The 12,287-nt window shown below is 42.1% G+C and overlaps 1 protein-coding gene across 3 annotated transcripts in view; it reads right to left on the bottom strand.

Annotated features, from left to right (window-relative positions):
* Nucleotides 1-269: 269 nt before the first annotated feature.
* The window catches only part of RUFY3 (RUN and FYVE domain containing 3), a gene marked incomplete at both ends in the record, with an annotated part of 84,554 nt that continues 72,536 nt past the window's right edge, over nt 270-12,287 (bottom strand). For 2 of the 3 annotated variants that reach the window (XM_080797470.1, XM_080797472.1), the window contains 6 exons: nt 270-2,503; nt 4,278-4,346; nt 5,131-5,158; nt 7,481-7,545; nt 9,237-9,336; nt 10,804-10,923. In XM_080797470.1, the coding sequence (XP_080653596.1) occupies nt 2,360-2,503; nt 4,278-4,346; nt 5,131-5,158; nt 7,481-7,545; nt 9,237-9,336; nt 10,804-10,923 (526 nt within the window). The remainder of the gene's footprint in view (nt 2,504-4,277; nt 4,347-5,130; nt 5,159-7,480; nt 7,546-9,236; nt 9,337-10,803; nt 10,924-12,287) is intronic. The other variant, XM_080797471.1, reaches the window with a different exon arrangement.

The following is a 12,287-nucleotide window of genomic DNA, read 5'->3' as shown; positions in this document are numbered from 1 at the left end:
TATTTCTAAGCTCTCCTATTCCACTGGTCTAGGTCTTTAAGCCAGTACCATACTTTTTTTTTTTTAACCATACCGTTTTGATCACTGTAGCTTTGTACTAAGTTTTGACTTAAGAAATGAGACCTCCAACTTTGTTTTTTTTTCAAGATTGTTTTGGCTATTTGGGTGTCCCCTGGGATTCCGTATGAATTTAGCATGGATGCTTCTATTTCTGCAAAAAATATTGGGGTTTTTGATAGGATTACATAGGATCTGTAGATGGTTTTTTTAAAAAATATTTTATTTATTTATTTGACATACAGAGATCACAAGTAGGCAGAGAGACAGAGAGAGAAGAAGCAGGCTCCCCGCCGAGCAGAGAGCCCGATGTGGGGCTCAATCCCAGGACCCTGGGATCATGAGCTGAGCCAAAGGCAGAGGCTTTAACCCACTGAGCCACCCAGGCGCCCCTCTGTAGATGGTTTTGAGTAATATTGACATCTTAACAATATTGTCTTCCAATCCATAAACATGGTGCGTCCTCCCGTTTGTTGTGATCTTTAATTTCTTTAGGCAATGGTCTGTAGTCTGTAGTATACAAATCTTTTGCCTCTTTGTTTATTCCTAGGAATGGTATTCTTGTTGGTGCTATACTGTGAATACTGGAAAGCACAGTTTTTAAGGAAGACAGAACCAACATGAAGTCAAGGCATTCATGACTTGGTTCCCTTGCTTTTGTGGACAGCTGCACCAAGAGATCTTTGGAGATGTGTCGGGGGGGGGGGGGGGGAAGAAAAAAGAAAAAGTCTAAATGGCTTTGTGTGTTAAGTCACAATAAAATCTCAAGTGGCTAATTACTTATTCTTCCTCACATTCCAGGTACAGAGTTGCCTCCTCTTTTCAATTTGATTCAAAACGAATTATAAAATAGCTTTTGCTAATTTGGGATAATTCCCCACATTACCTGTAGCACCTAGAACAGTGCTGAGAACATGCAGATGGCCAAAAATAAGATGGGGAAACACACACACACACAATATTATTCAAAGGGAAAAAAATAGTCAACAACCTAGGCTAGAATTATTAGATTTTATTTTTCCCCAGTACTTTTAAAAGCTCAGCTTCACCCTGTAACAGGCCAGACTTTCAGAATAACAACTCTTTCCCAGGCTATAACCCTTTTGAGGAGAATTTATCAAGTATGATGGTTCCAGGATGTCTCCACCCCAGAATTCTAAACCGGTTACAGAATCCCCATCTTCTTAGGTCTTAATTGTAATTAACAACCTAGACACATGTAACATAATCGAAATAGCACATACCACTGTTTTCCTTCCCCTGTGGAAGACACTTCCCCCAATTTTCCCCAAAGGGTTCGTTATGAAGAGATGTTTTAAGTATCACACTTTCCAAAAAATCTGTCTACCAGTTCTAATTCTTGGCTCAGAGAAAGGTACCCCTTACTCAAGAAAATAAATATTCTGAGCTAATTGATCTCAGCCACGGACAAATTAAAATTGTTTTACTTTATACCTGACTAACCTTTGCTTTCAATACCTCCTATTTGCAAAACTCAAACCCTATCTTTAAAACACAGTTGTCATTATGACTTGGGAGAGCAGGGAAGGCTTAGGAAGGGAGCTGGCTTCTATTTTGCAGGAGGACATTCTGAAAAAGGCAGATATTTCTGAAGTCATGAAGTGGAGAAATGGCAAAATGTTCCTCTTATTCTGATACCGAAAACCCTTGTAAGGCCAGGACCTTTCTGGTCCTGAAACTGTAATAAATTACATTGTTTTAAGTACATTCAAAATTTTATATTACTCTGTAATTTCTTTTCCCTGAGTTTGGGTTCACAGTTTGGTAGAGATACTTTAAAGAGGTAGTAAGTGGGGGTGAAGAGGAAACCGTTTATGTCTAGCAGCACCTGGGGATAATATAAAACATCTAAATTTTGATTTCACTTAACATTTATCTTTCCCCCTTGAATCTGCAAATGTAAAAGAAGGAGATGATCATTTTCATTTGTTTGTTTTTTTTTTCTTATCTGTATGGACCCTCTCTCCTATTATGTCTATGCCAGTATTATCACTATTCATAAAAATAGCTCCTCCAAAGACATGCTATAAAATAAAGCCTTCAAAGGTGGGGTTGTTTAAGATTTAGAAGAGAGAGGCTCAGCTGAGTAACTTTTATTCATACAGTCATTAGGGTAACTGAGCAAACCTTCCAGCACCCCCAACCACTGCCTTTTCTCCCTGGACCCGGTTCATTTAAATCATTCCTATCAATGCTGGAGCTGACTCTTAAGTTCTGGGCTCTAGGAGATCCTGACATCTAACATGGGTGGAGACACTGGTCCAGGTCTCGGCTTCCAGTCTTACGACGGGCTGGTGGAATACTGTTTCATCAGATGCTCGTGGCAGGGATTGCAAACTCGCTCAGGCTTGATACTTGAAGGAAGAGGCAGTTCGTTTGTTGAGCAGGCATTACAGAAAGTCCCTCTGCAGTTCTTACACACATTCTGCGAGGAAAAGAGGGAGGTTAGGTGGGGAACGGAAGCGCAGGGCATACATGGGCTCTAGAAGGCCAAATACGAAAAATGCTCAGTGCCTCATCAAGTATTGACTGAATGTTTGCTAGGTGCCAGATGGTATCTGACCAAGCACAGTCTGTCTGCGAAGAAGCTTACCATCTCATTCTTAGATCTAAATGAGAAGTAGTGCCACAGAATTCCAAAGAACATTTAATATACAAATAATGTATCTTTAGAATACTTTCATTCATTACATTCACTTTTAGGTGGGCTAATTCTAAAATCAGTTTGTAAGTATCTAAGAACACTCCAAATAAGGCAGTGAGTGGCCAAGTGATGGGCCGCGCAGCCAGCCTTGGGTTAAACGTGTTGCTGAGTATGAACCGAAAGTCTAATTCCTGATACACTGATGCACTTCACGCTTTCCTGGAAAGCTCTGTAAGTACATCCTTTGGGCTCTCGGTGCGGCAGGAGCACAGCCCCCTGTATCCTCTTTATAGGGAAATCAGTCTCTTTATGAAGCGTTTTGACTCTTTTGTGGTCATGCAATGGGGCAGCAGGTGGGTCATTCTGGCAGTGTCACCGGAAAAGCTGTGACAGGGTGGTGCCCACAGAGCTCCAAGGGTCCCTGTATAAAGGCTGTGAAGAGTAATTGGCCCCATTAATAATGCCACTTTCTCCCAAACCATCTTCTTGACGGTGCAGTAGAGGTCGGGGGCCACTTTTATTTGAAAGCCTGAGAGGAATTTTCCTCTGACATACTGCGGTTATCCTGCATGGCTTAGAAAAGCCCGAATTAGATTAGCAGTTTCTTTATTTTGGGAAATATGTCTAGAATTCCAACTCTCATTCTAGAGAGGCAGGTTCGTCTTTATTGGATTCTGCTAATTTAAGACTAGGTCATACTATAATATTGCTCGCTAAAATTCAGCAAGATCACAAATGGCAGCATGCAGGTTGCAATCCAGAATTTGGGCACATTTCCTTATCTCTTCCAAGCACTTGTTTCTTACAGTCATTTGTCCATTTTTGAGCATCTACAATGAAATGGGCACCGAATGACACGCTGGGGGACAGCAGTGTGAGCAGGTCAAAGAGTTGGCTATCAGAACACTCCCTGTATACGAACACTTCCTTCACTCTGCCCAGGGGAAGTGCTCTGCCAGCGACCCCCGCGGACCCAAGGGGAAAACAAGTGGTTTTGGTGGAGAGGGCTCAGTTTCCCGGCAGGGCTGATTCTCCAAACAATTCAGAGAATCCCTCCTGCCCCAAACTATCTGATTTGTTCTAAAGCAGGATGAAGGGAGGAGTATAGATTTGGGGGCCAAAGTCAGGTTGCCGCTGGACTTTGCCACGTATGACCCGAGGAACTTTGAGAAGTGTACTTAAAATCTCTGAGCCCAAGGTGCTTTATCCATAAACTGATGGCACAAAGGAGACAAGCTTTACAACAGGGACTTGGTCCGTGCTTGTTCATTACTCTTTCTCGAGCACGTGAAATGGCACATTCCATACAATAGGCACTCAATAAACATTTAGTTATAAGATTATTTTTAAAGAATTACTTATATTTATTTTAATGGGGATTTACTGACATGACTTACTCTGGCTGGAAAAAAAAAACCTATTTTTTAAACAGGTATTTTATTAAATGCTTGCTTCCTTTTGCTTTTCTCCCCACTCTGTACTCTACACAGCAAAGTCCCTAGTACTGAAAGGGCCACCCCCCGTGAAGAACCCGTTTGGGCCTCAGCACTGTTACCTTGGTTCGGCTGCCGTCTTCCCGGCATAGCTGACACGTCTGTGGCTTCTCAGAGAGCAGCAGCTGATTCTAAACCACACATTGAGCCAGTTAGTTTCTCTTAGCCCGGAAACAGTAATACTTGCAGAATATTCATTTTTTTAAATCACAAAATTAATAGAACCACACTACAAACTATCTGGAAACCAAAGAAACAGATTACATATGGTTCTAGCTCCTTAATACAGCTCTGGTGATCCCATCAATATTCTTGGAGCTCTTTTCATTTTTATAAAAAAGTAACGTGATTTTATTTCTAAAAAGAAAATTCAAGGATACAAGTGTAAAGTAGAAAGTTAAAAAAAAAGTCCCATCTCTCTTGTCCTACTGTATCATCAAGAATGGAAGGCAGTAGGCTTTTTTTGTATCTCATGGATGAGGGATGGGCTGGCTCAGTCACAGCCGCACTTATCCTCTTTCTCTGCAAATTGTCATAGTCTATTTTACTTGCAAAGTATCTCACACCCATTTATATTTGTTTATTTCCAAGTGATCAATAAGTCTTTTTTATGGAAGGAAAAACTAAGGGGAAAGAGGTACAGTGAGCTCTCTTAGGTCCCACAGTATGGCAAAGAGAATTTCAAGTAAGAATCGAGACCTGCTGTTTACTTAGTAAATTGCTCAGAGCTCTGCGACTTCTGGGCAAGGCGACAGTTTCAGGCAAATGCACCTTTGTTAAGGGTATTGTTACAAGGGTGGGCCCCAGGGGCCTGTCTGCCTTCACTGACTTTCCACACTGCCTGTGTACAGCCAGGGACAGTACAGGTGACTACAGAATTCATTCGAGATGTCTGAGAATGGGGGGAGCCCTTACCTGTTCATCCACAGGGTGAGACGGCAGCCTACAATGGAAAATTAAAAACAGGAAAAAACAGCAACTTATTATATTTCTATGTGAATCATTGCAAAAGCACAGGAAAAGCAGCACCACGGTTCTTTTACATTGTTGACATAATTGTTAATCTTGACCTCTAAGGAGAGGAAATTTTGGTGGTTAGATAGATATTAGCGGACTCTGATCCTTGACTTAAATTACAGTTCCTGCTTAAAAACAGACTTGGAGTTATACTGTATGCTTCATTTTTACTACCAAGAGAAGAGTTTAGCGTTTGTATCCCAGCCTGTAAAACTCCAATGGCCAATGCTATTCATTTTAATATCTTTTGTTATGATATTATAGAAATCTACCCATTATATGTCCTGTATTAGTTCCCCTCTTCCAAATGTCCTTAAAATGTCAACTTTAGCAAATTAATCAGGGTAAGGGGAATGAATGAGATTGTCACGGGAGTACCCATTCACGCTGAACTATTTCTTCCTGAGACGTAGCTAAGCTCACCCTCATTTTTCCAATTTGAAATAGAATTTAAGAGAAGCAGTAGTTCGGGGGATAATACACCACAGACTCACAGTGGTTCTGACTGTCTTCCACCGAGGGGCAGTGTGACCACCAGTGTGACCAGGTGTCCAAGCTGTTCCTCGGACTCAAATCCCAAGAAACCTGGCCATGTTTTAGGATTGTTGCTCTGGCCAGGACAGGCTCTGGAAGCAGCTATTACGTAGAGCAAAGGACTTCAACAAAGAAGACACGAGAAGCAGAAGCCGCCCAGGTGGGCCATCTTACTTCTCTGTGCCTCCCAGTTTTCTCTTCTGGAGAATTACATTTTTAAGGAGATAATGAATGTGAAACACACTATTTAAGCTGCAGGGCACTACAAAGGTAGAAGATAGTGTCTTATATTCCCAGGGCTGAAATCAGATGCTGGCTTGTAAGGTCTCCTGATTGTAAATGACTTAGTTCTAGTCTGGAATGGGGCTGATTCTGAAAGGCTCTTTTAAGGCCTCGTTAATTTTACAGCCTTTCTAGTTCCTTTCTTTGGCCCATGCCGATCTGCAGGGTCATTTAAGGTCAGTCCTCAGTCAGGCCGTGCGCTCTTAGGGAGTAAACGTAAAGGCTTTGGAATCATTCTGGCCTTGGAGGTCAAGTACCTGCATAAGGAGTCTTGTTGTTGGAACTGTGCTGATTTATCTTCTCCAGCAGTGACTTTGCTCAGGTGACACACTACCTCATTCTTGAGGCATCAAAGCCTGGAGAGGGACAGCTGCCAAAATGTATGCAGTATAGTTCTCTGCAAGCCCCTCTACGGGATCTCTCTCATTCCTAACCTTGGCTGCTGCCGTTGCTGTTCTTACAATAGACGGATTCTGGGAGCAGTTTTAGATTCATAGCAAAACGGAGCAGAAAGTTCTGACATTTCCCACATACCTCGCCTGCCCTTCCACCTTCCCCCAACATCAACATTCCACACCAGGGGGGTAAACGATGTGACAACGGATGAACCTACATTAACACATCATAACCACTCAGTCTGCGCGCTGCATTAGGGCTCACTCTTGGTGTTGTACATTCTAGGGGTCTGGACAATCGGAGGACACGTATGTATCATCACAGCCTCATGTAAGTATTTTCACGGTCCTAAAAAATCCATCATACCCCCGAACCCCTGGCAAGCACCGCCTCCATGGTTTTGGCTCTTCCAGAATGTTATACAGTTGGACCTCCTTCGTTTTTTAATGCAGTGGCACTGTGTAATATTTTGTTCTATTTCTACCTGCTAAAATAATTATTAAAAGGCAACTTCCTTGAATAATCCTATGGTTTTCATAGTGAGCAGATCAGATGAAGAGTTAAGAAAAAGGCATCAAGTGAAGCTTTTTGAGACCCTTAAGAGAAAGGACACAAAGAAAATAAGAGGATTTATTGGAAACAGAGCTGCCTTTCACGTAGCACGTGGGGGAAACAAGCCGTACTCGAGTTCATTTAAGAACCTAAGAATTGCTATGATTTGTACTTCGTTCCTCTGTGATACCGATCCCGTAAAGATGAGAAATGATCGCTGAAGTGATCATTTGAATTTGGGGATTAACCAGGGCAGAGTCAGTGGACAGGTTAATCACCTTTCTTCTGAAACGGACTAAGTGGGCGTGGTTTAGTATGTATTCTCGGGTGGATTTATTCATTCCCCCTTCAAAATGTCTTTCTGGAGTGTTACTGTTACAAGTCGTTGCCTGGTCTGTGCCACTGCCAGTCTATATCCAACTCGCCCTCTTTGCGCCACCCCAAACTAGCTTTATATCTTTGTTAGTACTTTATTAACAAACACCTGTGGCTTTCGTCCAGGGCCTCTTTTGGTTTAACATTTTCCTCTTGAATCTTGCGTTTCCCATCCTGCCAAAAGAAAATAGCCCAATTTATTAGTTATTCAGAACGCTCAACGGTGACGGTACTGCGGACGTTTTCTTCTGTACCGTCTCAGCTTAGGTATATAAAGCTAAGCGGCTTTTTTGGTCAGGGGAGGAATTTAACTTTCAAGATACTTTCCCTCATTCTTCGCTCTCAGTGGTTTCTTAACAAATTACTCTGATGGCGTTTGCAACAAATGGTTTTCAGAGTAGAGATTTTCGTCCTTAACTCTTGAGGTTCAAGGGAAATTCAGAATATACTGGATTTATTTACGAAGTGAGCTCAAGGTATCCGTTCCTTCTTAGGGTATGTTAGTTACTTCTGTAAATCTCTATCTGCCTCCACCCTCGCTCCCAGCTGAGCTCTGGAAAACTGGGAAAACCGAGCACCGCCGTGTCTCGCAGACTGTAATCCTCTGGACGCTCCGTCAAGCAGCTGCCACGATGTCATGACAACTTACACGGCCTATACAACTCGATGATACTTCTACTCTGAAGGACCAATGCAAAGTTCCAAACTGCATTTCTACCAACGCTCGTGAGCCAGGCCTGGCCAGTTCTCAGGGACAAATTCTTTCTGTGGCGCACACACTGCTGTCTGTCTCGAGCTGCTGTCCATCAGCCTCCAAAAATAGAATGTACGTTCTTAGACCACTCAAGTGTCAAGGAAAGGAGGTTAGGGCAATATTTACACTCCTGGAACCCCGACTGCAGGGCGATTTCAGATTGAGAAACTCAAGGGCTCACTGGAAAAGCAGGTAAGATAGGCCAAGCATTTAAGTAAATCTCTGCGAGCGCGGCTAAGGAGATTTTCTGTTTGCGAAACTAAACTAATAAAGATGGCGTGCTGCCAAAAGAATAGTATTTTGCACACTGTAAAGGAGTGGTAATGAGTACTACATAATAAATTTCTATTTACTATTATTTGCTACGCTCCAGCAAACTAGCATCTCTTTCTCTAAAAATGCTAAATAAGAAGCTTAGACATTTGTCCTGCTTTGTTCCATATAATATGAACCAAGAAGCTACTTTTCTCCTGTGTTTGTCTTTGACACAAAAGGGATTCCATACTTTTCTGATTTTATGGTTTGAAAAGGTTGGTTCCAATTTCCTGGGTCCCAGAGATGGTCTCATTGAACGTGAGCTTTCTTACCACTATAGGAGCTAGGGGTCTCTCTCCTAAGGGTGTTGTGTAGAAACTTCTACTGCTCTTCTTTAAACACTCGGTATTCCTTTCTTTTCCCCAAGCAACTCTAGTTTCCCTCTTGTTCAAATTTTCCCAAGAGAAGTACCTTGAGCATACTAAAACTGAAATCCTCACGATTCTGAAAAAGGCATACAGAAGCAAATCCACATTTAAGACAATTCTGTTAAAGGGAAATTCAGAGTTGGGAAGGATGACTATATCACAGTATTAAAGGTATTAACTAGAAGAAGTCCAAGGAACATGAGTTTTTGTTAAGACACCCAAATAATCTTACTTAAAGTGAAATCAAGTTAGAGAGAGCGTCTAGAGGTGGCCTGAGAACCAAAGCCTGTGTTCACTCCAGGTCTTGTCTGCCATCTACATACTCGAGGCCATAGCATTAAGCTGGTGTTGCCAGAGAGAAAACCGTCCAGCTCAACGAGGTAGCCTCTAAAAATTAAGTAAATGACCAAGGGAATAACAAATATTACCATTTTGGGTTGTGGCTTCTGAGAACCCTTTCCTGGGATGCTCCTGCTGTTCTGTAACCTTCTTTCTCTTTCCAGTTTTAGTTCTAACTCAAGCTGGTGCCTGGGATGGGCGGGAGACGAAAAGGATCATAATTTGAATTTCTGCAGTCACAGTCTCTAAAGAATGCCGAACCCTTTCTTAAAGCTCAGCAGTTAAATTTTAATACTTGATTAATTAAAAGTTACCAGATATTTATGGACAATCAGGTTTTAAGGTGTTAAAACACAATACAGTAAAACCAGTAACACTAAAATACAGACAGTATGTTTACTATTTCTTGGATAATTAAGAATGTACTTTGGGGCGCCTGAGTGGCTCAGTGGGTTAAAGCCTCTGCCTTCGGCTCAGGTCATGATCTCGGGGTCCTGGGATCAAGTCCTGCATTGGGCTCTCTGCTCAGTGAGGAGCCTGCTTCCCTCTCTCTGCCTGCCTCTCTGCCTACTTGTGATCTTTGTCTGTCAAATAAATAAATAAAATCTTAAAAAAAAAAAAAAAGAATGTACTTTAAGGGGTGGCTTAGTCGGTTAAGTGCCTGCCTTTGGCTCAGCTCATGATCTCAGGGTCCTGGGACTGTCCCACGTGGAGCTCTGTGTCCAGCAGGGAGCCTGCTTCTCCCTCTGCCCCTCCCCCCGCTCATGCTCTCTCTCTCAAATAAATAAATAAATCTTCAAAAAGGGATGTACTTTAAGATCTCCCAGTGCCTGAAGGTCACCACCCTGAATATCAGTATTTAAGATTAACTCTTAATAAAGAGTTGTAGTCAACTGAATGATGTTTAGTAGGGTTAACTACAATTAAGACACTATGTACAGAATTTCAGCAAGAAACAACCTGAAAGTACCAACTCTGTTGTCCCATTTCATCTTAATTAGCTGGTCTCTCTTTAATGTTCAATGTCCAGTTCTACTGTCAGCCACTAGTGTCCTTGGCAGCCATGTGCTTTTATATCCAACAACAAAGTTCTCTTTGTTTGAAGTCAGTGGCTTCAGCAAAGAATTGAGTCTCACTGGACAGATAATATGGAAGAGTGGTTAAGGACTTGGAGTCAGAGAGACGGACTTTTAAAGTGCTGCTACTTACTTGTTGAACTGTGTCAGTATGGACAAACTGAACGCGTGTAAGCTTTAATTAATTTCATCTGAAGGGGGGGGGTAAGACAATTCCTACGAACAGGTTGGTGGGAAGATGTTAGGATCGGATGCCTGTGTAGTGCTTCATAAAGTCTGTGGCACACAGTGCAAATTTAGGGAATACTATTTCTTATCAGTGTTATGTGGGCTATTAATTCTCTTCGTCCTGTCTATTTATCTGGGGCCTTGGGTTCCGGTTTCCTCTTTTTCTGATCGCAAAGTATGCTGACAAGATAGGGGAGTGTCGATATATGCGAAGCTTCCTGAATGCTAATTCCAGAGAAAGGACACTGCGAAGACAGAACGGAGAGGGCTGGCTCAGGGGACCACCTTCTCTTGCTGCCGGCCTTAGAATTACCCACGACCGCCCTGGGAGCTCCTGGCGCCCTCTCTTCACCGCTGCCTGGTGAGCTCGTCCACTTGCAGCTGCAGACTGTTGATCTTGTCTCCGAAGTCCTGCTTGAAGAGCCGGTTGTCTGACTCGGCCGACTGGCGGCCCCGCTCAGCCTGGCGCAATCTGGATGTGAGCCACATGAACTTGTGATAAAAAACAAAAGCCACGGTGGGGAGGAAGACCAAGTTTACAACACAAAATAAAGCAACCCAAGGAAGAGGTGTGGAGAGAGAGAGGGGGAAAAAAAATGCTTTGCAGGACACAGGGGGAGAAATTGTGCGAGGGTGGGGAAAAAAGACGGAGAAGAAACAAAACTCTAAAGAAAGGCAAGATGAAGGTGAACCAGGCAGAGGAAAAGTTGATTTTCCAATTTTTTTTTTATTCTAGCACTACAGTTTACAGCCATTAGATGATAAACAATAAAACATCACTTTTTAGAAAATCCATATCCAAAGCCAACCTCAAGTACACAGTAATCAAAGTCAAACCCACTTCTTTGTTTGGGTTCATTTCCTAACAGGTTTGGTACCTTATATTTCTGCTTTACACACATAACTGGAACTTGCAAATGGGCAACTACCTTCTTACACGTGGAACGAGAACATTTTCCTGGTCCTTTCCCTACCCCACAATTTGTATTAAATCACTGACATTGAACATGAACCCTTACCTAGGCTTTGAGTTTTTCTCTAAGGAAAAGCCTTTGTCAGAGTTTGGCCGTCCCTTTCCTCTTCCATTCCTACCAGGTGGTGTGTGACTAAGTGGACAAAGAACTCAGCACCGGGCCTATATGACATTCCTGATCGCATTCTCTGGAAAATTCTAATGAACGCTTTCTTCTATAAATCCCATAACTTTGCACCTATAAAGAAGTATGTTCTAAGAGGTGAAACATCCGGGGCTCTATAGAATAGAACTGGAAAGCACACTATCTGTAGTCTTTAAAATGTTTTATTTTAGTGTTGGAACACTCTTCCCAAATGCTCATAGAAAAGGCAACTCATCACCACAAAAGGCTGATGAAGATAAGAAAAGGTGCAAAATTATAAGAACTAAAATAAGTTCAAGAGCACAGTTTATTCCATGAGGTTGGTCATATGCTCTTTGACTTGACTTTGGTTCAAGTCTGTAAGGACCTATAGAAGCACACGTGAAATCTACCTTACTCTCTTAATTCTGGTTTTTCCAAGAAGGTAAAGAGTTTCAAAAGCTGGAAGCAAAGGGGGGTTATCTTTGTTCCCACCTAAGCAGCTGAAATGCTGCAAATCATACCAAAATGAGAAAAAATATTTTTTTTTTGTCAAGACTTCTTGAAGGAATGAAAGCTTATGTAAAGCCTGTTCCCCCAAATCAAAAGTCATTAAAAAAAATCCAAGTATTTATAGGATTATTTACAATGTAAAGCCTAGAAAGGGGAGTAGATCTGTGGTCACTTAGAAAAAGAAGCCCTGCTAATTACTATGTATGGATATCTACGGGAAATTTTT

The sequence above is a fragment of the Martes martes genome, assembly GCF_963455335.1.
Source record: "Martes martes genome assembly, chromosome: 2".
Classification (NCBI taxonomy): domain Eukaryota; kingdom Metazoa; phylum Chordata; class Mammalia; order Carnivora; family Mustelidae; genus Martes; species Martes martes.
This window is presented reverse-complemented; position numbering and strand designations above follow the sequence as displayed.